This window comes from Xyrauchen texanus, chromosome 15 (assembly GCF_025860055.1).
Source record: "Xyrauchen texanus isolate HMW12.3.18 chromosome 15, RBS_HiC_50CHRs, whole genome shotgun sequence".
In the NCBI taxonomy this organism is placed as follows: Eukaryota; Metazoa; Chordata; class Actinopteri; order Cypriniformes; family Catostomidae; genus Xyrauchen; species Xyrauchen texanus.
The window spans coordinates 26,516,774-26,542,745 of NC_068290.1; the positions used below are offsets into that span (position 1 = coordinate 26,516,774).

The 25,972-nt window shown below is 38.9% G+C and overlaps 1 protein-coding gene across 2 annotated transcripts in view; it reads right to left on the minus strand.

Moving 5' to 3' along the window:
- LOC127655690 (voltage-dependent calcium channel gamma-4 subunit-like) overlaps positions 1–25,972 on the minus strand; it is a 47,409-nt gene that overhangs the window by 5,099 nt on the left and 16,338 nt on the right. Inside the window, exons 2-5 of one of the 2 annotated variants that reach the window (XM_052143627.1) lie at positions 10,283–10,536; positions 9,304–9,528; positions 2,387–2,470; positions 1,192–1,332 (exon numbers count right to left, since the gene is read on the minus strand). In XM_052143627.1, coding sequence (XP_051999587.1) covers positions 1,192–1,332; positions 2,387–2,470; positions 9,304–9,526 — 448 coding nt within the window. In that variant the 5' untranslated portion in view covers positions 9,527–9,528; positions 10,283–10,536. Of the gene's footprint in view, positions 1–1,191; positions 1,333–2,386; positions 2,471–9,303; positions 9,529–10,282; positions 10,537–25,972 lie in introns of those variants that run through there. The other variant, XM_052143628.1, reaches the window with a different exon arrangement.

Below are 25,972 nucleotides of genomic sequence, written 5' to 3' on the forward strand. Positions count from 1 at the left end.
TCAAATCCGTTTTTTCGGTGTGATTGTTAGTTCAGAACAAGCTTTTGAATGGGAACAATGGACTCCCATGGCGCTATTCAATCCGGATCTGAAAAATCTTTCTTTCGACAATCCGAAGGTGTCTTATTTTTTTTTGCGGAGAGTGGCCTGCAATGAAAACTGACTGACCAATGAGATAATAGCTTTTTTTCATCGTTCCAGAGTCGCTGCAGCTGCTAAATCCAGTACATTGGTGACGCTAATCAACTGGCAAACACCGCCATTGGATGTGCAGTTGATACACCCCCCTGAAATTGTAGGCTATAGTTCTTGAACCCTTTGTACTGCAAACATTAACCCGCTGTGTTTGAAAGTCTGCTTATGGTGTTTTGTCTTAATGTACATTATTCAATGTAAATAAATCTGCAACAGTACTCTTTACTTCTCTCACTCACATATAAAACAGAGTATATACTCCTCAAACTGCTTCCATGGAACATAAGGAAAAAGTTATGCTAAATTATGTAAAAAATATCTCAACAAGTAAAGACGCTGACGATGCCTACCACTGGGTGGCATTGCCAAATTGGGGAGAAAATGCTTTAGCAGTGTTCAATTTATTAATCTCTAGCATTGACAGCTGAAGGATGAGTGGAGAATGGTTAAACAGCAACAGGAGTTAAATAGTTTTTAGTTTCATTTTTTACTAACTCTGTGTGAATAGATCTTCCATCAGAAGTTTGTCCTGCAAAATCGTCATGGATTTTAGACTTGAAAACCATGAACAAAACTATGTAAGATTTACTCACTCTTATGTTGTTCCAAACCTGTATGACTGTATTTACATGGAGATGTTCCTCTCTGTCACCATTCCCTATCATTGTATCTTTTTTACACAATAAAAGTGAATGTTGACCAAGGCTGTCAGTCCGTAACACAACATGAGGTATGTAAATCATGATAAAATAACATTTTTGGCTGAAATAACCTAAATGTGTTTGCATGCATTTAACAATAATATCATGGATCATTCTGTACACATACATGCAATATTTCATTTAGAATTGTAATGAATTCTGTTGTTATCTATTGTGAGGATAAGTTGAATAGATATATGAAATCCATTTTTGGAGCACAGGTGAAATATTGTGTGTAGTTTGACATTTACTCCAACACTGACACAGTTACACACACACAAAGCACACGTTTTACCTGCCGCTACAAACAAAATGCCAGCCCCCAGCACGATGTTCCTTTTACTCTTGTAGAAACGACTGGCTGCGATACAGACCCCTCCCATTAGCAGCAGGATTGCACTAAGAATGGGAAAGATGTTGGAGGCCCGGACGACTCCTGCAGAGAATGTGTAAGAGAGAGAGAGAGCAGGAAGACAAAGATAGTGGTGTAGAGAGACAGATGGGAGGGTGAAAGATGGAGAGCACTGTAAGCGTGAGACATAAGTACTGAGGAATTCAGGGTTTTAGCACTGTGAATTTTATATATATATAATAAAATAATTCAGCTAAAATGAGGCATCTGGGTAATTAAAACATGCTGTTGCACTGTGTGTCAGAGTATGTGAAGAATACCCAGAGGAGATATGTTCCCCTGGGAATTCAGCATTCCATCTGGGACCATTCAAGCTGGGACAGTGCAAGGAAATGCCATGTAAATATCAACCAAAATGCCAACCTGTGTGCGTGCATGCATTTATGCATCTGCCATGCATGGATGCACACAGGAAACTGTAACAGAAATATCTGCGAGCATTTCAGGTTTTATGAAGCATAGGATTTAATTTGCAGGATTATTATGCAGTTGAAAAAAAATCTACAATATGTGTTTTTCTTGTGTATCACAGAAGCATAGTAAATTTAAAGGAATAGTTCACCCAAAATGTTGTCATTATTTACTCACCTTCATGTCATTACAAGCCTGTGTGCTGTTATTTTTTCTTTGGAACACAAAAAAGGTATTTTTAAAGAATCTTTTCCTAGATCTTTTCCATATAATGACCACATTCACAGTGACCACAGGCTGTCATACTCCAAACAGTACTCATGCACCATACTCCAATACTTGTGAAGCCATAAGATAGTTTTGACCAAATTTGATTGTCATTATTTTCTGAAAATCGTAACTTCCTCTATAGCTTTCAAATGAAAAATGGCACCTAATGTGCAGGTGGTGACATCATTGGTCTTTGTATGGAAAAGATCTATGTCAAGATTCTTCTAAAATAATAATAATAAAAAAAAAGCATATGGGTTTGGAATGAGGGTAAGTAAATAAAGATTTTTGGTTGAATGATTCCTTTAACAAGGTTATGTAATCGCTGTTACTGCAGTCCAGCAGAAATGCTTTGTCATGATAAACTTTCTTGTTCAAATAAAGAAGAGCCTCTTACGCAGGACGTATTCTGCTCCATCGTGATCAAAATCTGCATCCTCTGGGAAGTGGTTGATCTGGGAGCACACACCACGCTTCACCCCTACAAGTACAGAGACGAGAACATCAGAGCCAAGACATCTCGGCAGTAACAATCACATACTGCGCATTTGGTAATTATGTTTAAATGAGAGTGAACTGCACCTTAAGACGTTCACACTCTCCCATATATGTAATCTACACAAACATACTCTCATGTAAATGATTAACAGACATGAAGCGGATGGACACACTAAAAATACTAAGGAAAAATGTAATGAATTTGTACAAAAAAATAAAAAAATTATCAACTGTGTTTGATCACACAGTCAAACAGGTAATCATAATAATTTTGTTTAATCTATCTGTGAACAGTTTCAAAAATATTTGGACAACCTATAAATCCAATTCACGATACTGAAGAATTTATACATTTAAAAAGATCACTTCAAAGTTTGAAAAAAAAAAAATACTCTGCAAAAAAGTTCTGCAAAAACAATCATTGGCCTAATCCACAATCCAATCTTTTTTTAAACTAGATAGGGATCAAACCTTTGGATTTTTTCTTTTGGTAAAGATCTAATTCTCTTAATTCATGTTAATTCATATTTTGTTAAGGTGCTTAGTCAGTAGAACAGAGATGCAAACAACACATGCACCGTTGAAATCAGACAGCCCTGGAGTTATTTGGGCAGTGACTAGCTATTGCTCCAGTGCTGGGGGTCTACTGCAGACATACAGACTGACGCACTATGATGACAGCATAACTGGTGTTGGTCTATGGAGTGTGATTGATTGATGAAGCACAGACAAAGGGTGAGTTGGACAGGTGTGGGGGGATTTCACAGCTGTTTCTGTCTTTTAATATTACACTCATGGAGATTACTATGTATGAAAGAGGTGATGGCACAAAGTGGAAAGCTGTGAGCATAGTCCTGGTAAACCCTGCTAAAAAGACCAGCATATGTTGTTTTTTAGATGCTGGTGTGCCGGTTCTCTACCAGGATTCTTAACTAGCTTTATCTGCAAGTCTTCCTTGTTCCAACAGCTTCACCAGTCAAGTTTTGCCTGTGAACAGCATGAATCTGCAGGTCCACCTGCTAGATCAGGGACACTGTGATTTTGCCAAAACATGATCATAGACATAGTCATAAACCTATTCCTAACCAAAACCTACCCATAAAATGAAAGGGAAATAATAGGTTGATAAGACAGGTATAAAATCCCTAACCCCAGCCTTAAGTATAATCCTAACATCTGATTGGTTTACAGGAATGTTCCAGGACCAACATTGATGTTGATCTGAGAGCAAGTACTACTTGGCAACAGTTACCATAACCAGCCTGTACCAGCATGGAAGTTTGTGCTGGTCTAAGCTGTTTTTTTCAGCAGGCATGAACAGTAGAATCTGGGATCCCTGTTTTAGCTACTTGTAAAAGAGACTGCAACTTGCAGAAATGGCCTTATGTCACTTATAATTACTGCCATCAAGGAATCACTCACAGAACTGAGAATTACTTGAGAAGAATTGAGAAGTAACCAGCTTACCATGACATTGCTCTTTCTTCCTTAGGACCAATAATCTTTAAGCTACGTGCACATGAATGCTAGTATTAGCCTCCTCTTTTGATTGCATTGGCTTTACAGCAGTAGAGGAGTCCAGGTGAAGGGCAGGGCAAGGCCCAAAAGTGTGTGTGTGTGGCCGGGTTTGGGTGGTTTACGATGACATTTATTTTTTAAGGTTACAAACTGTTAATTACAAGTGTATTATGCTATACATTTGGTTTATGATGACATTTCTAGTGTCCCCATAATTCAAATAGCTTTACAAACATACTAAATTATGTTTTTTGAAAATGTAAAGTTTTTCAATGAGGTTTAGGTGTAGGGGATAGAATTTATAGTTCATACAGTATAAAAATCATTATGTCTATGGTGAGTCCTCATAAGGATAGCCGCACCAACATGTGTGTGTATCTAGAGTAGAGTTGGGGCAATGTGACAGTAGCTGTGCCCCAAATCAGACACTTAAGCAACACATTTAAAACATTCATTCTGCCAGCTGTAAAACGGCAAATTTTTAGTGTTGAGACAATACTACTCTTCATACACTATCTGGCCGAGAGCCTAGTGTATAGTGTAAAACATGGGTCGGCAACCTTTTTGACATTGACTGGTCAATCGCATGGATGTAATATTCTGTTTGAGTCCAGAAATATTTCGATTTTGCATTTTTCTTTACAAATGATATTATCAACATAACTGTTTGAGTGATTTTTGTTTTACAAAACCTTATGATTATGATATAATCATGATCCTGCATGTGAAAGGCTTTAATGAAAGAAAACCTGTCCTTTTTTACAAAATGAGTTAACAAAGTTAATGTCACAAATTTGATTATTTACTGATCATGAATTTGTGTGGAATCTTAAATATTATATTATGTCATCCATTTTCCAAAATCACACAGAGGGGTAATTATGCATGCAAACAACAGTGAGAGGAGCAGTTTTTCGCACCTGCATTCCAATCTATATCTTGATGTAATCCTTCCTCATGATCACGTAGTGAGCAATCATCAGCTGAATGGGAGACTAAACCCTATTACCAGTGTGACCAGACTCGCGCTGCATGTGCAAGCCATTCGTGCATAATAAGCCGATAAACTATTTAGCCCTTTTCGGTGAATCGCACCTGCAAATTCCTAAAACTTTATTTACAAGTTTAATTTATATTTTGAAATGTATGTATTCTCTTTTAATTGTTTAATGTAATTTTGAGTGTGACCATGGTTTATGGAGGGTGTACCTGTATGCTGGGTTGGAAATCTCAAGGTTTAATAAGGTGTTTTCCTTATTACATCACATGCTGTTCTGAAAGCAAAAAGAAACAAATGGAACACAGAATGTAGGCTGTCATCCGCGCAGCCTGACCGAAGCAAAGTTTACTCGCATGATTAACTGAACGTAAAGTGCTGCCGGCTCGTGATGCGCAAATGGCTTTCACGCGCTGTCTGTTGGGTATACTGCAGTCTCGTCACATTTTAACTTTTTGTTTAGCACAAACACGCAGAATGACCATGAGGAATGATTACATCAAGATGTAGATTGGAATGCAGTTGTGGAATTTATATAGATAAAATAGTCTACACCTCTCTTGCCATTGCTGGCATTCCAGTGATTACCCCTCTGTGTGCCAGAGGTTGCGACCACTGGTGTAAAAGCTAGGGTGGTCAGACGTCCCGATTTTTCCAGGACAGTCCTGTATTTAAGCACTTTTTCTAGTGTCCCAACTTATTCGGAAAAAATCTTGTTTTCCCCTCTCCTAAAATTTCTCTATCGCCAATGCGGCTTTCTCAGTCACATGAGAATACGGCTATGGATACGGCTTGTAAAACCAATAAAATCACACTGTGTTATTTGAAGTACATGATTGAATTAAACTATCCAATCACAATCCCCTATCAACAGACATCCAGTTAGTGAACTGATTGAAGAGTCAGTTTAAAAGAGCACACTGATGAAATTGCGGCTGGAAAAATGTCAAGGTAGCGTGCATGTACATTTAACAAGAGTTTAAATTTCAAAAAAGTAGTCACAGACAGAGCCTAGTGAAGTGAGTTGTGAGATTTGTGAGCTTGCTTTTCCATCGCCCATGGAGGCCGCACTGACATCGCGCAGTATGTCCATACAAAAAAGCATGTGGATGCTGCTAAAAGTACATAAGTGTGCCACACTAAGTGTTAGCGATTTGTTTTGTGAAGCAAAGTTCAGAATTTGACACGGTGCACGCAAGTGAAGGACTTTTTGCTTATCATTCTGTTGTAAATCTCGACTCAGTGTAACAGTCATGAAGGCAATAATTTTGGTACGTCTTAATTTTGCACTGGACTGCTCTGCATTTTATGATAAAGTCTTGAAAGACAAGCACACACTGAGAATTCTTGCTGCCAGCGAAAAGTACAAGGTGACAACAGATACAGAAACGGATGGACCCTCTACTACACACTGATCTGTGCCTAGGTAAGTCAATAAGCAGGAATCTGGTCAGCCTAGTAAAAGCACAGTGTGTAGTGCATCATTTAAGACACAGCTAATCAGTACACCTATTATCACACACCAAGCAGCCCTTTGCTGTTTGGATGCATTTGGCAGCTTGCGTCCATCCTGACCAACACATTACAAAATTTTTTAAATGAATGCAAAGCCTTCAAGTTTTCATGAGCTCACAATCAATCTCAGTGAGTGCTGTGTCAGCGTGCTCCCAGCCCTGGGAGGAGGAGAGAGGCACGCAAGGCTGGGCCGGCAACAAATCCTCCTCAAATCTCTGAGCTCTACCTCATCCTTGCGTGCCTCCTTCGTGTGTCCCGCTGCAGTTGGAGGAGACGGGATTGGCTTGGGGATGTATATGGAAAACAGCGCTCGTTCCCGTCTGACAGAGGGATACATCGCTCACAATGTGGAAACATTTGCAGAACGGTGCCTTCAAAAAGGCTATTTTATGTTCTTTATGTACTGTACATAATAAAACACAAACACAATGCAATAGCGTTAAAGATGCACAAGTGATAAAGTATAAGCAATTCCTCCGAGTACAAGCAGGGAGGTAGTGATAATCCACTCGCTGTAATGTTGTGTAAACACACACATGCTGCATATGTACACACAGAAACAGACATATTGTGCATGCACACAGACATGCATGATGCAACACACAAGCAAACATGTATATGCACACCAAAAAGAAACAACAAGCATTCAAATAGACACTGGTTTTACTATCAAAGCTGTTTGCAAATGTGTGTTTTAAGAAATGTTTTCATTTCAGTAGTATTCTTTTTATGACTTTCACACCAACACAAACAGGTAAACAAGCATACTGTGCACATATATGCCACACACAGCTAAGACGTTTGTAGATAGCTGACACACGCACACACACGCACACACACACACACACACACACACACACACACGAAGATACTACTACAACATATTTGAGATAAGAAAGTTGCTCTCTTTGTCATGTTGCTGTAATTTTGTTACTGTTTTCAGTCAGTGTTAAAATACTAAAAGAGCTATTAGTGTCACGTTTGTATTTTTTGCAGGTTTGACTGGTTTTAGAAAGTAATTTTAAAGTAATTAGTAATTGATTATTTTCCCCATGAAGTAATCAGTAATGTAATCCAATAACAATTTTAGAGAAGTAATCATTAATTTTAGTGGATGACTTTAGTTTTAAAGTAACTTACCCAACACTGATCCTGACATTCATTATGCAGATCCAAAATGGCTGCTGTTTCCACTTCACCTGCTCTTAATTGTGTTTCTACTAAGCATCCATCTTTGCTGTAATGTCCTGGGGAAAGCAAGAATGTACTTTTGACCTCTAAACTGTGCCAAGTGTGCTGTAACCACTGCAGCTTCCAAAGGGGAAAAGAAAATGGGGAAAGTGAGGATATAATGAGATCGAAAGAGAAATAAAGTGAGAGAGAAGCAAAGAGAGAGAGAGAGAAGCTGAAATGCTATGGTGATTGGGGAGTTAGGCTTATCTTTAATTAAATGGTTTGTTATCAGAGAGCTTAGCCATAAGGCTAAATTAGCATAGCACAGTTGCTGGCTGCAGGCGGAATGGAGAGCGCATTACACGGGGATGAGTGAGAACATGAGGTGTTAAAACAGCCCCTAAGACTGGGACTGTTGTCCCTCTGTGTTGACTTCTCAATGCAATCAGCTCAGCCTTTTAATTAGGCCTTTACAGGCTTTTTGTGCTTCGCTTTTACACTGAAAACACTTTAGCTGTAAATGCTCATATCAGGGTTGAGGATGTGTATATATTGTATGATTTTGTTTGCATTAATTAATCTTAAATACCAGTTAAACTGAGAATATTTCCTTGAACTAATTTTGATAATGTTTAATTCCATACATATTTTTATAGAGTTTATGTGAATAATGTATTAAACACTTATGATAATAAGTGAATAATATGCATTTTCTTAAGCCCATGATATCCTGTCTAGTTGATGAATAAGGTAAATAAAGATATTATGATAAGAAAAAAATTGTAATGGAATTGTTACCATGCACGTAAAATGATCTAATATTTAAGAATTAACCTCCCAATTGTTAATATAAGTAGCAATATTACAATACAAAATTGTAATATCCCACACACATACATATACATACATATATTTATTCCTGCTCTGTGCACATCTTAGGGCTGTCAATAAATTAAACATTTTAATCGAATTAATTACAAGTTATGTAGATTAATTAATAGAATTAAATAGCATATATAAATATTTGTGAGAAAGCAATGGATTGTTTATTTACATTTTACTGAACATAAGCTAATCATTGGCCTACAGTTTACAGCAATCCAAGTTTTTCAGTCAGTCTGAGATTTATTATGAGGGCTTATCTAAGGATGCGTCAATGTACTCCTGCATCAGATCGATGCATTTGGAGTGTTTCACTTTAATTGCGTCTCATCATAAACATAGTTTTTAGGTCGCTGTGTCAAGTTAACCATAGTTTAATACTCAGAAAAACACACCTTGAGATCCCTGCGGATTTGCGCTCCATCAAGCTGTGTTTTGAACACAAGAACGCCTCCTCGTGTTGTGTTGTCTGTTGTTAGCAAATGCAGTTTGCTGTCTGTATAAGGTGCGCATTGCCTATATAGATAAAGTTATGCTTACTGCCTAATATTTCAGTGAAAAACACTAAATTAGTTTCTCCGCCCTGTTGACAGCCTGCCTTAGTAGAACCAAATATGTACCCCCCCCTTACCTGAACTTCTTATAATTGAGTCAAAAGTTTAACTGTCCTGTTTTGCAAATAAGCATTTGTAACCACACCAATGTAACCAAGTGCGAAGATGGTGGCTGACCCTCCAGACAACAGATCCTCCACAGGCCAGAGTGTGTCAGGGCCCCGGGGTCCTTCTTGTCTTTATTATGGGGATCTTCTTGTGTGGAATTGGCTGTACTATTGCAGATGAGCGCCCGCGAGTAGAGCCAATAATCAGTGCCGATAGCCACCGTCATCAGGCCAAAGGATGCAAAAGCACCCACGATGGTGAGAAGGATCTGTATGCCCTTCTCACACACCATGCCTATGAGAGAGAGAGAAAGATAGATGCAAAGATTAGTGAAATGGAAAGAGATGAAAAACAGAAGGAAACATCTTGGATCTTGGCATGACAAAGACAGAACTTGAATGCTTGTCCACAGGAGCATTGCGGCCAATGCAGGGTCCAAAATAAACACTTGTCAAGTTGCAAATTCAAATAAAAATTGGCTCTGGTGAGTATATAATGTGTATTCAGTATACCAGTGACTGGTAACTTTATTAGGAACTACAACATAATACATTATTAAAAGTAAACTTTAAAATTGATAGTCTAACCTTTGCTGATTTAAGTGATGAGAACAATTAAAATCAAACATCTACTACAGAAAACATCTCAGATCTTATATGTGACACATGCAGTTTCACTGAAGACAGCTAAATATATTAATAAAATATTGTTAATGGAAAAATACTTTGTTTATTATCTTATAATGCAAAATATAGTTGCATGGCTTGTAAGAAATATTTATGGTGGGTAAATTCACCCACCATCGGCATCTGGGGAAAAAGATTATTTTGAACCCTAGGCACTTGGATGAATATGTTGAATTCATACAAGTGCTTAGGGTTCAAAATAAATTATGTTTTTCAGTATGTTTTTACTGTACCAAAGCTCCTACTTTCCTTCCTTGAAATTAACTTTATTCTGATCATGCCTCAAACTCAGTCCATTTAATATTGTTAATTGATTTAAGAACAGGTGTCAGCAGAATAAAAATCATATTTTCATAGCTTACCTGACGGCGAGTTTCTGTCCTTCGACTCAATTTTGAAATCTTTCTTTTCCTCGTCAGATGAGAATGTGCTGTCCCCTCAATCCGGACAGCATCCATCGACTGTCCTCACACACTCCTCCTCTCCTTCCTGCACTCGTTTACTCCCCCTCTATCTCTACTGCTTTCACAGGTCAACCACACTGGGCAAGCTTCTTGTGGACTCTGATGTAAATAATCTTACTTTCTATCAGTACTGGTCATTACTGATAAAGAACCTAAAGAGAGAGAAAGAGAGAGATTGGATTCTGCCGCAATTTATCTTCCGCAAAAACAAAAAGTGTTTGGGGGAAGTTGGGCAAGAAATAATTTGAAAGAACTTGGAGGGAGAGGGGCAAAGGCAGGGCTGCTCTGTTACCATAGTAACACTGAATTGCAAAAGCTTGAGCGTGTTGCGATAGAGAAAGGGGGGGGGGGGGGGTGCTTTCAATCTCTTTTCCCTTAGGACAAGATAAAGGAATAACTTACAAACATGCAATTTAGCAACATTACATGAATTGGATCATTGCATGTCCATAGAGACTCCCTGACCATGCAGAGCGAGAACTGATACCTCATACTACTTGAATCTTTTACATGTAATCACACCTAACAGAGATACATGCAGGCACACACACACACACATTATAAACCTATAAAACCAGAGAACAATCGTGCAGTTTGCATCATTTAGCAAACATAATTTAACAGACATAATGCAGTGCTGTCTTGCTTGTTAATAATTTATAATGCGATAAGGAGCCACAGCCATCAAAATGGGTTAACCCTGTTTGCATGGTGAGCCTCTGCAGTACAGATTTGCAGCACTCAGAAACAAATCCCTTTCTAGTAAAGCGAGAATGGAAAATATGGGCCATTTTATTGATATGGCACATTAGTAAAAATTCATTAATATATAAAAAATTATTAAAGTGTGATTTTGTACATTTAACAATTTGAATAAAGATGTGAAATATTGCTCCAGTCAGCCGACTCTTCTCACTGAAGTCATTTATCAAAGGTTTTTTTTTTTTGTTTGTTTAGCAGTGTGAGAAAGGCTCATGTTGGTTATATTTCTCCTTGTGGTCTCTTACAAAATGTTTGAGAAAGGTAGGACAGCATGAAGTGTTCTTACAACAGAGACAACAGAAACAAAAGAAAATCAATACTAATCCATAAGACACACAAAGTAAATCAATATAAGAAGCAATGAGCGGTAGATAAAAATGACATATATACAAAGGTGTTTTTATGCAGCTGTAAAACTGAAATATTTGGTATAACAAAGTAGGGATGTGCCAGGGTGGTCGACTAATTGACTAGTCATCTATAAACTGACAGTCGATTAGTGGGGTCGACTACTAACATTAATATTTTTAGTGTTGGTGGTTTTAATGGGAGAAGCATTTCTCAAATTAATTAAGAGACGCCACTTCTTTGTGAGTGTTTTTGAATGATGATAACTTGCTGTGCTTAAAGGTACACCCAGTGATTTCTTTCTTATAATTTTTTTTTTTTAAAAGATGCAGTTGAAGTCAGAAATTGAAGATATTAAAACAAATGTTTTTAACCACTCTACAGATTTCATATTAGCAAACTATAGTTTTGGCAAGTAATTTCGGACATCTACTTTGTGCATGACACAAGTCATCTTTCCAACAATTTTTTACAGGCAGATTGTTTCACTTTTAATTGACTATATCACAATTCCAGTGGGTCAGAGGTTTAACTGCCTTTACAGTAAGTAGCTTGGAAAATTCCCGAAAATTATGTCAAGCTTTAAAGGAATAGTTCACACTTTAATAGCGCTGTACAAAAGTTTAATTGTCTTTGCTGTAGATTTGTATTTGTATAAGTGTATTGTTCAAAATGGTCATTTGGCATTTGTATCCTGGATGCTTGAACCTTCAGAAACCCCAAAGGAAATGCACACCAGGAAAAATATTAACTTTTCATCGATTGCCTATACATGATCATGTGTGATTGAAGCTCTGGCTTATTGTGCTGAAACTGGATATCAATACACCCCTACATTCTCTCAAATATTGGAGGGTGTGCAATTCATATTTTACCTTTGAGGATTTCAGACATCACTTTCAGAATACTTCAGAATATATGAATTCATTGGCTGTGCCAGTGCTGTTTTTCCAGCGAACTCAGGTATGTGTGAAAAAGTTGTCATTGTCAACTCGGTCTCTGCACCTCCCTCAGTGCTCTGCTCCTCATCACCCAATTTGTAATTCATCGCACCTGCACTACCTGCATAAATAACTCACCTTCACGCCACTTCACTGTCAATTCTCACACAAATGACTCTAGTTTGACTGTGCTGCTCTCATGCAGTGTTTATTTACCTGTCTGTATTTGCTCTTGATCTTTGTTGATATCTGTTTAGTGCTTACCCTGCTGTTTTGCGTGTTACCTCTTGTTCAGCTCTGTGGACTTTAAACCTTGTGAATCCCTCTTCAGTTTGTGAAGCTTCTCTTCTGCGTGATATCACCTGTACCATTGATCTCACTGTGTAAACCCTGTAAATCCTGTGAATCTCAGTAAACGCTCTCGCACTTGGTTTCACTAACTACAACTTGTGTGGCTTGAATTCCTGACAGTCATATAGCCTATATATTTCTGCTAAAGAAAAAGCACAAGTAGATAATGCAACGGCATTTCTCTGAAATAAAGGATTGTGTCTGGTTCAGAAGAACTTTTTTTGTCAACATGAGGCCTGAAATGAAATCCTAAAACTCTTAAATTCTGTTTTGATTAAAAAAGAAACTCAGATACATCTTGGATGGCCTGAGGCTGAGTAAATTATCAGCAAATTTAAATTTTTGGGTGAACTATTCCTTTAAAGCAAATAGCCAATTAGTTTCTGATTGGCTAATTGGAGTCAATTGGAAGTGTACCTGTGGATGTATTTTAAGGACTACCTTCAAACTCAGTGCCTGTTTGATTGACATCATGAAAACTTTAAAGAAATCAGCCAAGACTTAAGAAAAACAATTGAAGACCTCCTCAAGTCTGGTTCATACTTGGGAGCAATTTCCAAATGCCTGAAGGTACTACATTCATCAGTACAAACAATAGTATGCAAGAGTAAACACCATGGGACCACACAGCCATCATACTACTCAGGAAGGAGACGCATTCTGTCTCCTAGAGATGTATTTTGGTGCAAAAAGTGCAAATCAATCCTACAACAACAGGAAAGGACCTTGAGAAGATGCTGGAGGAAACAGGTAGAGAAGTATCTATATCCACAGTAAAACAAGTCCTACATCAATATAACTTGAAACGTTGCTCAGCAAGGAAGAAGTCACGCCTCCAAAACCACCATAAAAAAGCCAGACTACAGTTTGCAAGTGCAAATGGGAACACAAATATTACTTTTTGAAGAAATATCCTCTGGTCTGAATAAAAAAATACATCTGTTTGGCCATAATGATCATCATTATGTTTGGAGGAGCAAGGGTGAGGCTTGCAAACCAAAGAACACCATCCCAACAATGAAGCATGGGGATGGCAGCATCATGTTGTGGAGGTGCTTTGCTGCAGGAGGGATTGGTGCACTTCACAAAATAGATGGCATCAAGATTAAGGAAACCTATGTGGATATATTGAAGCAACATCTCAAGACATCAGCCAGAAAGTTATAGCTCAGTTGCAAATGGGTCTTCCAAATGGAAAATGGCCCCAAGCATACCTCCAAAGTTGTGGCAAGATGGCTGAAGGAAAACAAAGTCAAGGTGCTGGAGTGGCCATCACAAAGCCCTGATCTCAATCCAATAGAAAATTTGTTGGCAGAACTGAAAAATCATGTGCGAGCAAATAGGCCTACAAACCTGACTCAGATACACCAGTTCTGTCTGGAGGGAATGGGCCAAAATTCCAGCAACTTATTGTGAGAAGCTTGTGGAAGGCTACCCAAAACGTTTGACCCAAGTTGAACAATTTAAAAGCAAAGCTACCAAATACTAACAAAGTGAATGTAAACATCTGACCCACTGGGAATGTGATGAAAGAAATAAAAGCTGAAATAAATAATTATCTCTACTATTATTCTGACATTTCACATTCTTAAAACAGTGATCCTAACTGACCTAAGACGGGGAATGTTTTCTACGATTAAATGTCAGGAATTGTGAAAAACTGAGTTTAAATGTATTTGGCTAAGGTGTATGTAAACTTCTGACTTCAAACTGTATGTATCAAATCATGACCACTCATGTGAGATGAAGAGTTTAGTCATACGTGTAACCTCATAAAGCTCTTTTGTTCTACATGGGGCAGGGGTGCCTCATAGGAGCAGCCATTTTAGCATCACATGACCAGCTGAAAACTACTCAGTAATCTAAGTTATTGCTCTGTTATTGGACACTTTTATTTATGGATTAAATTAATCCTGGTTTACTATAGTGAATTTCTACAATGACATTGGTAATTGAAAATTACTGTGTATGAATGGTGCAGCATTCAGGCCACTAGGTGTCAATGTAAGCCAATGTAAGTCACTTCGACATACTTAAAAAAATGAAGTGTGCCTTTAATAGTGAATAACAGTTTGCACAGTAAAACCCTCTCCTATTAGTTTTGTCTGTATTATGCTTCAGGTTTAGTCTTTTTATGCACAAACATCACATCAACAAAAAATTTCAAGTCGATCACTGTCAGATGTTAACTCCTCTGCTATGAGTAATACTCCTGTAACTGTGAGGTGATGTGGAGAGATTAAAGTCTTTTGCTGATTATGTCTGACACTGCTTAAATAAATATTTCCAGTTAGAAATTTTAAACTGCTTAATGTCATGAATTAGATATTAACCCACAATATTATCTCGCAGTTCTGTGCTTTTGATCACTTTAACTTAACAGCCTAATTATACATTAACCTTAATAACGACTAGTCATTTAAACAACCGACCAACTAGTCGATTATGAAAATTGGTTGATTTGCACATCCCTACAACAACGCTAAGCTAAAGTCTTAAAGATACAGTTCACCCAAAAATGAAAATGTCATAATTTACTCAACCTCATGTTGTTCCAAATCTGTGAGTTCTGTGGAACACAAACGGAAACGTTAGGCACACTGTTAGTGCCAGTCACCATTTACTTTCATTGTATGGAGAAAAGATGCAATGAAAAATGAATGGCGACAGAGACTAACATTCTGCCTAATATCTCCTTTAATTCCTGTTACACTGTGTGTTAGTCATGTTCGTTACTGTCGAGCTCAAGCTCAAACACAATTAAAGTATGTATGCCTCATGCATTTTATTCAAACCCACTTGAAGACGTGCAATAGCTCTGTGATTCACAAAAGGCTGTGTTTAATAAGTGAATATATAAAATGCACGCGCAGCTCCAACGAGTTATTGAATGGCGCAGCTCTGTTTATACACACTCGCGGCTATTTTTAGCCTTCAAAGTGGTGTGCAATATTTGAGCGCTACTCACGAACAACTCAGATGTAGATGCTCAATAATTCGGTTCACTTATAATATGCATTTAGAATGGCGCCGGAGGTGCATTTTACCAGAATTTGAACAAGAAGTGAATTAAACTACTGTGAACTTGCCTAGAAACAGACACACTTACAGGACTTCCTGGAGAGTTCAGAATGTCAAAATAAAAGCATTTACTTTATATTACATAATTACTATATATTACTATTATAATATATTATTATTTGTTTACAAATGATAATAATATTTAAGTTGAATGCGTTCCAAAAAATAACTGTGTGAATGAAAAATGAGCTGATATCTTACTACTAAATTGAACAAAAAAGAGATCTTAATCCTTTAAAGTCCAGATACAAGTTGAAAAAAAAAAAAGCGGCTGTGACTTATACAGAAATTACTGTTAATTTTGCTGCTACATTATCCAGTATACTAGTTAATAATAAAGTGTTTCTTCTTTTCATATTAAAAATACTCCCAATTAGTTCCACACAATAATGTAAAGATATTCTAAACTGATAATGCAAAAAAACAACACTGGTATCAGTTGGGTATCGGCCGATACTGAGATTTCCGATATCGTAATTGGATCGGAAGAGGAAAAAGTGGGATCAGTGCATCCCTACCTTTAAGAGAGTCTTTCTTAATTAGCTTGGGTCTTAAGAGGGTCTTTACAAATAGCTTGACCAATCAGATGGGGAAGATAGAAATGCCTTGTCTAATCTCTTTTCACAATGAAGTGATTAGCACTTTCTCTTGCTACTCTTTTATGACTAATAATGTTCTTCAGAGAGAGACATTGAGAGTAACAGCCCATTCCCACACTCTCAGTCTCAGCTGGGAATTAACCAACATGTGACATTCACCAATGAAATCTGGGCCTAACGCTTTATTACTACAGTTCGACTCTCTGCCAGCATCCCTGGTTGCAAACTCAACACATTCACAGATCACAAATGCCTCTTATCTAGCCAAATAATCACTGATTTACAGTGCTTTACATTACCAGCTATTTTAAAAAGCTATAAGCTGCACATTATTTGAAATAGTTAAGCTTAAGTCAGCCCTTTGATTAAGTAGTTCGCTTAAAGCTGCATACAAGCTAATAAAAATAGCTGCATTTAAGCTGCTTATAGGAATAGTTCACCCAAAAATGAAAATTCTCTCATTATTCACTTACCCTGATGCCTACCCAGTTGTGTCTTTCTTCAGCAGAACACAAATGAAGATTTTTAGAAGAAGATAGAGCTCTGTTAGGTCCTTATAATAGAAGTACATGGGTGCCAGCATTTTGACGGTCCAAAAGTCACGTTTAATCAGCATAAAATTAATCCATTTAACTCTACTCGACCAATGAATGTCTTCTGAAGCGAATTATGCTATGACCTCCAGCACGCACTTGGGAGGTTTGTGACCAAGTGTGAAGCGGTTGGGATGAGGGTCAGCACCTCCAAGTCTGAGTCCATGTTCTCTGCCGGAAAAGGGTGGCTTGCTCTCTTCAGATAGGGAGGGAGCAGCTGCCCCAAGTGGAGGTGTTGAATTTTTTCAAGATATTTGTTCACGAGTGAGGGAAAGTTGGAGCATGAGATCACGTGGTGGATCAGTGTAGCGTCTGCAGTAATGCGGTCACTGTACCGGTCCATGTTGGTGAAGAAGGAGCTGAGCCTGAAGACAAAGCTCTCAATTTACCAGTCGTGAACATTCTAAGCCTCACCGATGCTTATGAGCTTTGGGTAGTGACAGAAAGAATAAGATTGCGAATACATATGACTGAAATGAGAAGGGTGTCAGGGCTCACCCTAAGAGGTAGGGTGCAATGCTCTGACATTCGAGAGGGTCTCAGAGAACAGCTGCTTGTCTGCACTGAAAGGAGCCTGCTGAGGTGGTTCGGGCAACTGATTAGGATGCCTCCTGGACGCCATCCTGTGGAGGTGTTTTGGGCATGTCCAATTGGGAGGAGGCCCACAGGAAGACCCAGAACACACTGGAGATAATATTTCTCTCGGCTGGTCTGTGAACGCCTCGGGATCCCCCAGGATGAGCTGGAGAATTTGCCCGGGGAAAAGTATGTATGGGCTAATTTGCTTAGTCTGCTGCCATTGCCTGAATAAGCGGTCGATGATTGATGGATGGATACACAGTATACTACACTAAGTATTGTGCACTTCCTGAGCCCTGAGTAAAGTTATAAGTATGTTGTATACTCTATGTAGAAGATAATTTGTATTATGTGTGATAAAGTATGCACTGTGATGTAGGTGTATATACAGTGCATTCAGAAATTATTCAGACCCCTTCATTTTTTTCACATTTTGTTATGTTGCAGCCTTATCCTAAATTATTTTTTTCTCACAGCAATCTACAATCAATACCCTATAATTACAAGACTAAAAACTGATTTTTGATAACTTTTCAAATGTATTACAAATAAAAAACTGAGATATCACATTGGCATAAGTATTCAGACCCTTTTCTATGACACTTGAAATTTAGCTTAGGTGCATCCTATTTCTCTGGATCATCTTTGAGATGTTTCTACACTTTGATTGGTCCACCTGTCCACCTGTGGAAAATTCAATTGATTGGACATGATTTGGAAAGGCACACACCTGTCTATAAAAGGTCTCACTGCTGAAAATGCATATTAGAGCAAAAACCATGCCATGAGGTCAAAGGAACTGCCTGCAGAGCTCAGAGACAGGACTGCGTCAAGGCAAAGATCAGGGGAAGGCTACACGTTTTTTTTTGGCTGCATTGAAGGTTCCCAAGAACATAGTGGCCTCCATAATTTATAAATGGTAGAAGTTTGGAACAACCAGGACTCTTCCTACAGCTGGCCAATTGGCCAAACTGAGCAATCAGGGGAGAAGGGCCTTGTTAAGAGAGATGACCAACAACCCGATGGTCACTCTGGTTGAGCTCAAGAGATCATGTGTGGAGATGGCAGAAACTTGCAGAAGGAAAAATATCACTGCAACACTCCACGATCTGGGCTTTATGGCAAAGTGGCCAGACGGAAGCCTCGCCTCAGTGCAAGACACATGAAAGCCCGCTTGGAATTTGCAAAAAAGCACCTAAATGACTCTCAGTCTGTGAGAAACAAGATACTCTGGTTTGATGAAATGAAGATTTAATTGTTTGGCCTCAATTCCGAGTGTCTGGAGGAAACCAGGTGCAACACCTGTGCAATACCATCCCAACAGTGAAGCATGGTAGTGGTAGCATCATGCAATGGAGGTGTTTTTCAATGGCAGGGACTGGCAGACTGGTCAGAGTTGAAAGGAAAGCTGAACGCAGCAAAATACAGAGATATTCTTAATGAAAACCTGGTCCAGAATGCTCATGACCTCAGACTGAGCCGAATGTTCACCTTCCAACAGGACAATGACCTGTGCTATTTTTACTCATAGCAGATCATAGCGTTGAAGCTGCTTCCACAAACATTCCACCCAGAGTATTCCATTGTGTGAGCCTGCATCTGCATGCGACCACTTCGGAGCTGTATACATGTGAAACAACTCCATACGACTATTCATGTGTTCTCTTATCTAAACTTTCCACCCGGAGCGGTCTGTCGCGTGAGCCTGCTTCCGCGAAAGGGAGCTGCTCCAGATTCATGCCACTTGAGCATGTCTGGAGGGGGGCTTCATTTCGGGTCTGAGGGGCTTAGATTCAAGCCTCCGCCCAGGTTGACCCTGCCCAACCGTGGGGTTGGCCCCCGTGTTCGGACTTAACAATCCCTCCAGTGCATAACAGCTCCCGCAATAGCTCATTTCCATGCAACCTATTTTTATTCTTCATTTTCTACCTATCCTGCACCTCCCAGTTTCCTATCCCCCGATCGGACACTAGCATGAGGCTGCCTTCGTTAGCAGCTCCACATGTTCTATCATATTTGGCACCTCCGCCCATCTCACACAGGGCTTAGCAAGTGCTAGCCCCCCCACCCATTACATTTTACATTTACATTACATTTATGCATTTGGCAGACGCTTTTATCCTGCACTTATTACAGGGACAATCCCCCCGGAGCAACCTGGAGGTAAGTGCCTTGCTCAAGGATGGTGGTGGCTGTGGGGATCGAACCAGCATCCTTCTGATTAACAGTTATGTGCTTAGACCACTACGCCACCACCACTCCATAAGAGTGCACCCCCCCCCATAAGAGGCATAGTAATCACCACTTCGTACTACAAGGGTCTATAGCTAACAGTTCAATGTCATGTTTGCTGGTTTCTTTTTGGGGGGTATTCAAGCCTCAAACCCTTTGCCCAGGACAGCGAGCCAAACACGTTTACACTATCCTTAAATGCAGGATTACATTAACTTGCAAACTACTGAACTTGTGTTTCATTAACAAAGTTCAGGAGGAGCAAGTTTATTTTATTTGACCAATCACAATTCTAGAGCATGTGTTTATAAACAGCTGCTTTCCCCATGTGTTTCAAGCCTTCCAGAATCCCGCCACCTCCCCATCTCCACATGTCATTTCATCAATAACTAATCTAAGTCCGGGGGGTATTCAGCTTGGGTCAAGTCTCGAGCCTCAAGCCATTTCCTCAAATGCAAGATTACATTAACTTGAGAATAACTGAAAACAAAATGTGAATAATATGAAAGGGTCTGAATACTTTCTGAATGCACTGTATGCATGCACAGTGCACATTGTTGTATGTACTATTGTCTAGTCAGCACTGCTATGTAGTATGCTTTTTAGAAGGTAGCTTGCAATAGCATTGCATTCACTTACTGTATGTACAATACAGTATATGTTTATATAGTATAATTTACCACTACACTATACAATTTGTTGATCCTCATAAGGAAAGTTATCATAACTGTATAATAAAAAGTTCAAAATTTTGCTTTATGTGTGCCAAGCTGATCAACCACTTTTAATGCTCATTTGTCTGTGGTGGCTACAAAACTAAAATATGTAAAGCTGATATTGGCAAAAAAGACCATCAAGCCAAGACCACATGCTTTTCATAATTGGAAGCATGCACACACACACACACACACACACACACACACACACACACACACACACACACACACAACACGCACTGTGTTTCCACAGACTGCCCATTTACATTAATTGCGATAAATATATGCAAATATATGGCTTGACAGACCACAAAACCACATATTTATTTACATTTATTTATAGTCTCACAAGGGAAAGAAAAATAAACAAAGATCTTGTTCTCATATGACTCTCACATAATCAGCAGGGTTGGGCACAATTCAGTATTTTAAAATCAGTGCTTATTCATTGGATTTTGTGTTGGATTCACTGAGTTGGAATTTTAATTGAATTAGCCACACCTCCTTACATGCTATTGAGAGCATCCTGAGCAGCTGCATCACTGCCTGGTTTGGGACTTGCACCGTTACAGACCGCAAAGCCCTGCAGAGGATAGTGAGGACAGCTGAGAAAATCATCGGGGGTCTCTCTTCCCTCCATCAAAGACATTTACAAAAAACACTGCATCCGCAAAGCAACCAGCATTGTGGACGACCCCACACACCCCTCACACAAACTCTTCACCCTCCTGCTGTCTGGCAAAAGGTACCGAAGCATTCGGGCCCTCACGGCCAGACTGTGTAACAGCTTCTTCCCCCAAGCCATCAGACTCCTCAATACTCAGAGACTGGACTGACACACACACACACGTGTCCTGAGTTGCACTTTATTGTCACTTTATACCTGGCTGCTACCTCAATAACTGCTATGTGTATAGAACACTATCTCATAGTAAGTTATGTTTACATTTGTCATTTTTAGAAACTCATCTTTTTGCACTACTGTGTACTGGTCGGCGCTTCACTGTCTCTCACTGTACCCATTGTCCTGTTAATGTTTAGTCATTTATTGTACTGTACTGTACGTTTGCACGTGCACTTTATATAGGTATGTTATTTAGTCTGTGTAGTCTCATGTGGATCTGTGTTTGTCCTATGTTGTTTTTATGTAGCACCATGGTCCTGGAGGAACGTTGTCTCGTTTCGCTGTGTACTGTACTAACTGTATATGGTTGAACGACAATAAAAACACTTGAATTGACTTGATTCCACATGCTGATTTGGAATTTGAACATGAATGAATGCAAGAGAAATGTACTTAATTTATGTTATTTTTAAGTATAGTTCAACCAAAAGTTTACATTTTGTCATCATCACAAGTTCTGGAGTGAACTATTACTTTTTAACTATTTTACATTGCCTTGATTGAACCACATACTGGTGTGTTGCAGTGCTTGAATATTTTTAGCTACAGGATTCCTAGTGTTGTTGTGGACAAAAACAGAACAGAACAGAACTTTTCAGTTGTACTATATAAGGTACAAACATGCTTTATGTTGCTTGCTTGCACGTCCTGATTCTGCCGAGTTAGACGCGTTCCTAGATCAGCAAGGGAGGTGCCTTAAGGTAAAATTGAGTTTCTCAACCTTCAACGTCTCTACTTCATTTCACAGAGGTAAGTGCAATTTCTTTAAAATGTATAATTTCAAATGCGTGTCCGTATCTACTCAGTGTAATGTATTAACTTTAATTTCACCATTAATTCATTACTAACGCTAACATTAAGACGTGCATGTTGCTTGGCTCCATTTTGGAGACTTTGGAATAAATTTGAGTATTCTGGAAAACTATACTTACAGCAGTTCCGTTACTTTATTTGAATTTCATACATTTTAAATGCTGCAACCTTAAATTCAAATTAGAATTCTATATTCTGTTTGCAACCTCAACTATTTTTTGAAAGGCATTCTCAATTTAATTTTGAGTGATGAACAGTCCTGCTAATCAGGCACAATGACACTTCCACTGATTTTGAGAACTGATTTGCAAGACTTGAGGGAAAAGAAATGATACAAAATAAATAATTTCCTCCAGATCATTACTTACTCAACATACATTTGACGTGTCAAGATGTGTATGTCAAGTAAACAGTCAAAATGACAGAAAATTAATACACTCAGTCAAATAATGACATATCTGTGAAAGGCAAACCCATAATTATGGGAAACTTTAATTTTAACGATTTAAAAAAAATAGAGCACAATTCCCTGCTGATATCATCACAAAGAGAGTCAATTATGACCTCTATGAGAAAGATGGAGAGCCAGAAGCAGACAGAATAAGACATGGAGAGGTTGAAAGACAGAAAGAGAGAAAGCAGAGATCGGACAGAGCAAATGTCAACAAGTAGAAACAGCACACAGCAATAATGAAGAGTCAAAAATGGAACAAACACAAGTGCATTGTAGTTCTGCTATATTACAATAGTGGAAAAGTTCAACCAAAAATTAAACCTCTGTCATCACCTTCATGTCATTTCACATGGAATAAAAAAGGTGAATTTCTAAAGAATATCCTGGCCATTTAGCTTCATTTTTTACTGTAGAAATACGTTATGATGATCTGAAAATTTTCATCAGTGATGTCACAAATGCAAATTTTACAGTTTTTACCAACCGCTTACACACAAAATATTTTCATGTCACACGATTTTTGAAATCTCTCACTCAAAGTGCAAAACTACATGCCAAATCTTCAAAACCATAAGCTATTTCTCAGCCTTTGACTCAGTTTTCAATTGCATAAAACACTTTTTTCAAAACACTACACACAATTCTCTACCTAAAGCACAAAGATCTATCAGGAAGTGACTTGCTTTCCTTTTCCAAACACAACCAATCAAAATGCTACACTTATTCACCAGGTCACACAGACACACTCCTCACATGTGCAAACACTAATTGCTTAACTGATCACTAACCAATCACTGCTTTACTTTAGTATAGATAGGCCTATAAATAGGTCAAAGGTCAGATTACCTGTTTTGAACAATGGATGCTAACAATGAACAGAGAGCAAGAGGAGGAGGAGGAGGAGGAGGAGGAGGCAGAGGAGGCAGAGGAGGAGGAGGAGGAGGCAGAGGAGGAGGAGGAGGAGGAGGGGAGGGGAGGGGAGGAAGAGGACGAGGGCAAATAAGAGAAGGAAGGAGAGCCATCTCTGATGAGATTAGGGCAACACTTGTTGATCATGTAATCAACCGCGGTTTGACCATGAGAGAGGCTGGACTGAGAGTCCAGCCCAACTTGAGTCGATTTACAGTGGCGTCCATAATTCGAACCTTCAGAAATGAGAACAGGTATGCAACTATCTAATGACTATTAGAATTATAGTAATGTACTGTAAAATACGTATGACTGCATAGTATTGCATAAACATTTGTAACTCTAAGCCATCCATTTACTGCACTGCATTGAATGAATGAGGTTGGTTATCATGCTGTACTACCTTTTTTTTTTTTTTTTGTAAATGATTTACAGTTCCTATGCTGAACACATACTGTTTGAATTCTGTACAGAGTGGAAAGGCAAAGACATCATGGAGGACGAGGATGCTTGTTTACAGATGTACAAGAGACTGCAATTATAAATATGGTTTTGACCAACAATGCAATTAGGATTCGAGAGATAAGAGAGCATATCTTGAATAATGACACCATATTCAACAACATCAATGCTGTAAGCCTGTCGACCATACAACGCATCCTCCAAAGGCACCAAGTGACGATGAAACAACTTTACAAGGTGCCATTTGAGAGAAACTCTGACAGAGTCAAGAATCTGCGACATGACTTTGTAGAGGTATGTATGCAACACTACTTCCAGTTCTTCAGACATACCATATTTACTCATCTGTATATAATTTTGTCTGTTACAGAGAGTATTGGAGATGGATGCCCATGTAATTCGCCACAAGTTTATTTATGTGGATGAGGTTGGCTTCAACCTCACCAAAACCAGGCGCCGTGGACGAAATGTAATAGGACAGAGGGCAATTACCAATGTCCCTGGACAGCGTGGGGGTAATCTAACCATGTGTGCTGCCATCACTCAAAACGGGGTCCTCCATCACAATGCCACACTGGGTCCGTACAGCACGGGCCATATACTCACTTTTCTGGATGCAATTCACACAATGCTTGTCCCTGATCCAGATCAGGAGCCTGCTAGATTTGTGGTTGTGTGGGACAATGTTAGTTTTCACCTGGCTGTTCTGGTCCAAAACTGGTTTGCCACCCATCCACAATTTGTAGTTTTGTACCTACCTCCATATTCACCTTTTCTAAATCCCATAGAGGAATTCTTCTCAGCCTGGTGCTGGAAAGTGTATGATCGCCAACCCTATGCCTGTGGGGACATAGAGGTTGCCTCTGTCCAAGGTTGGATGCGCCATGCTAGGAGATACTTCCCTCGATGTTTGGCAAGAGAAAACGTATCTTGTGATGTGGACGAAGTATTGTGGCCAGACCCAGCTCTGAGAAGAGATGAAGATTAGCACTGGGGACTGCACCCCCCCTGCCAATTCCTGGACCGGGACCCCACACACAATTTACTGTATTCTACTGTAAAGAATATACTTTTGGTTTACGTAAATGTTTATAGTTTTGTTGTATGCTAATGTATACAACAGTAATGTTTGGCCTAATAAATATTTTCTGTTTCTACATTGCATTGGCGTTTCTGGTGTACTTGTTACCCCTCTCAGCAGATTACTTTCACTGTAGAACATTGTATTGAAATGTAGATATAAGCCTATGAAAGACCAAAGAGCTTTAGATTTAGAACAGCAGTGTTTACTTGGTATATCCAAAAATGTATTATTATGAAAGAAGTGTTTGCCATTTGATGCAAATGCTTCATTCTGACGTGTTTATGGCATTTTGAATGCAGTGTTGCATTTTGAAGGAGATGTGAGGCATTTTGCATTTTGTGTGTGCAGTTTTGAGAACTGTGTGTAGAGTTTTGAAAAAAGGAGACTTAGTTTTGAAAATGTGTGTAAGCAGTTAGTAAAAACTATAATCCATGGTGATTCTGCCACCAAGCATTTTTCCTGGGGTACTTCGACACTTTTACTAATCAAATCTGGAAGTGGAGGCACGGCACTCATGTTGTTATTTCGGTGAGCTACACTTGGCAGGGAATCAGAGAGAGAGTCATTATGTCAGTCACCCCTCCACCATTCTGTATTGGCAAGTTTGTCATACCTTCGACTGAAGAGTGATATCTCAGCAAAAGTGTTGACAATTGTGACCCCCTTAGCCAAAATCAAGCTGTTTGGAGTCTGCTAGTGTGATGTAGGCTTTATCTGTCGCAATTCACAAATTGGATAAGTCCAATTTGTGAATGAAACG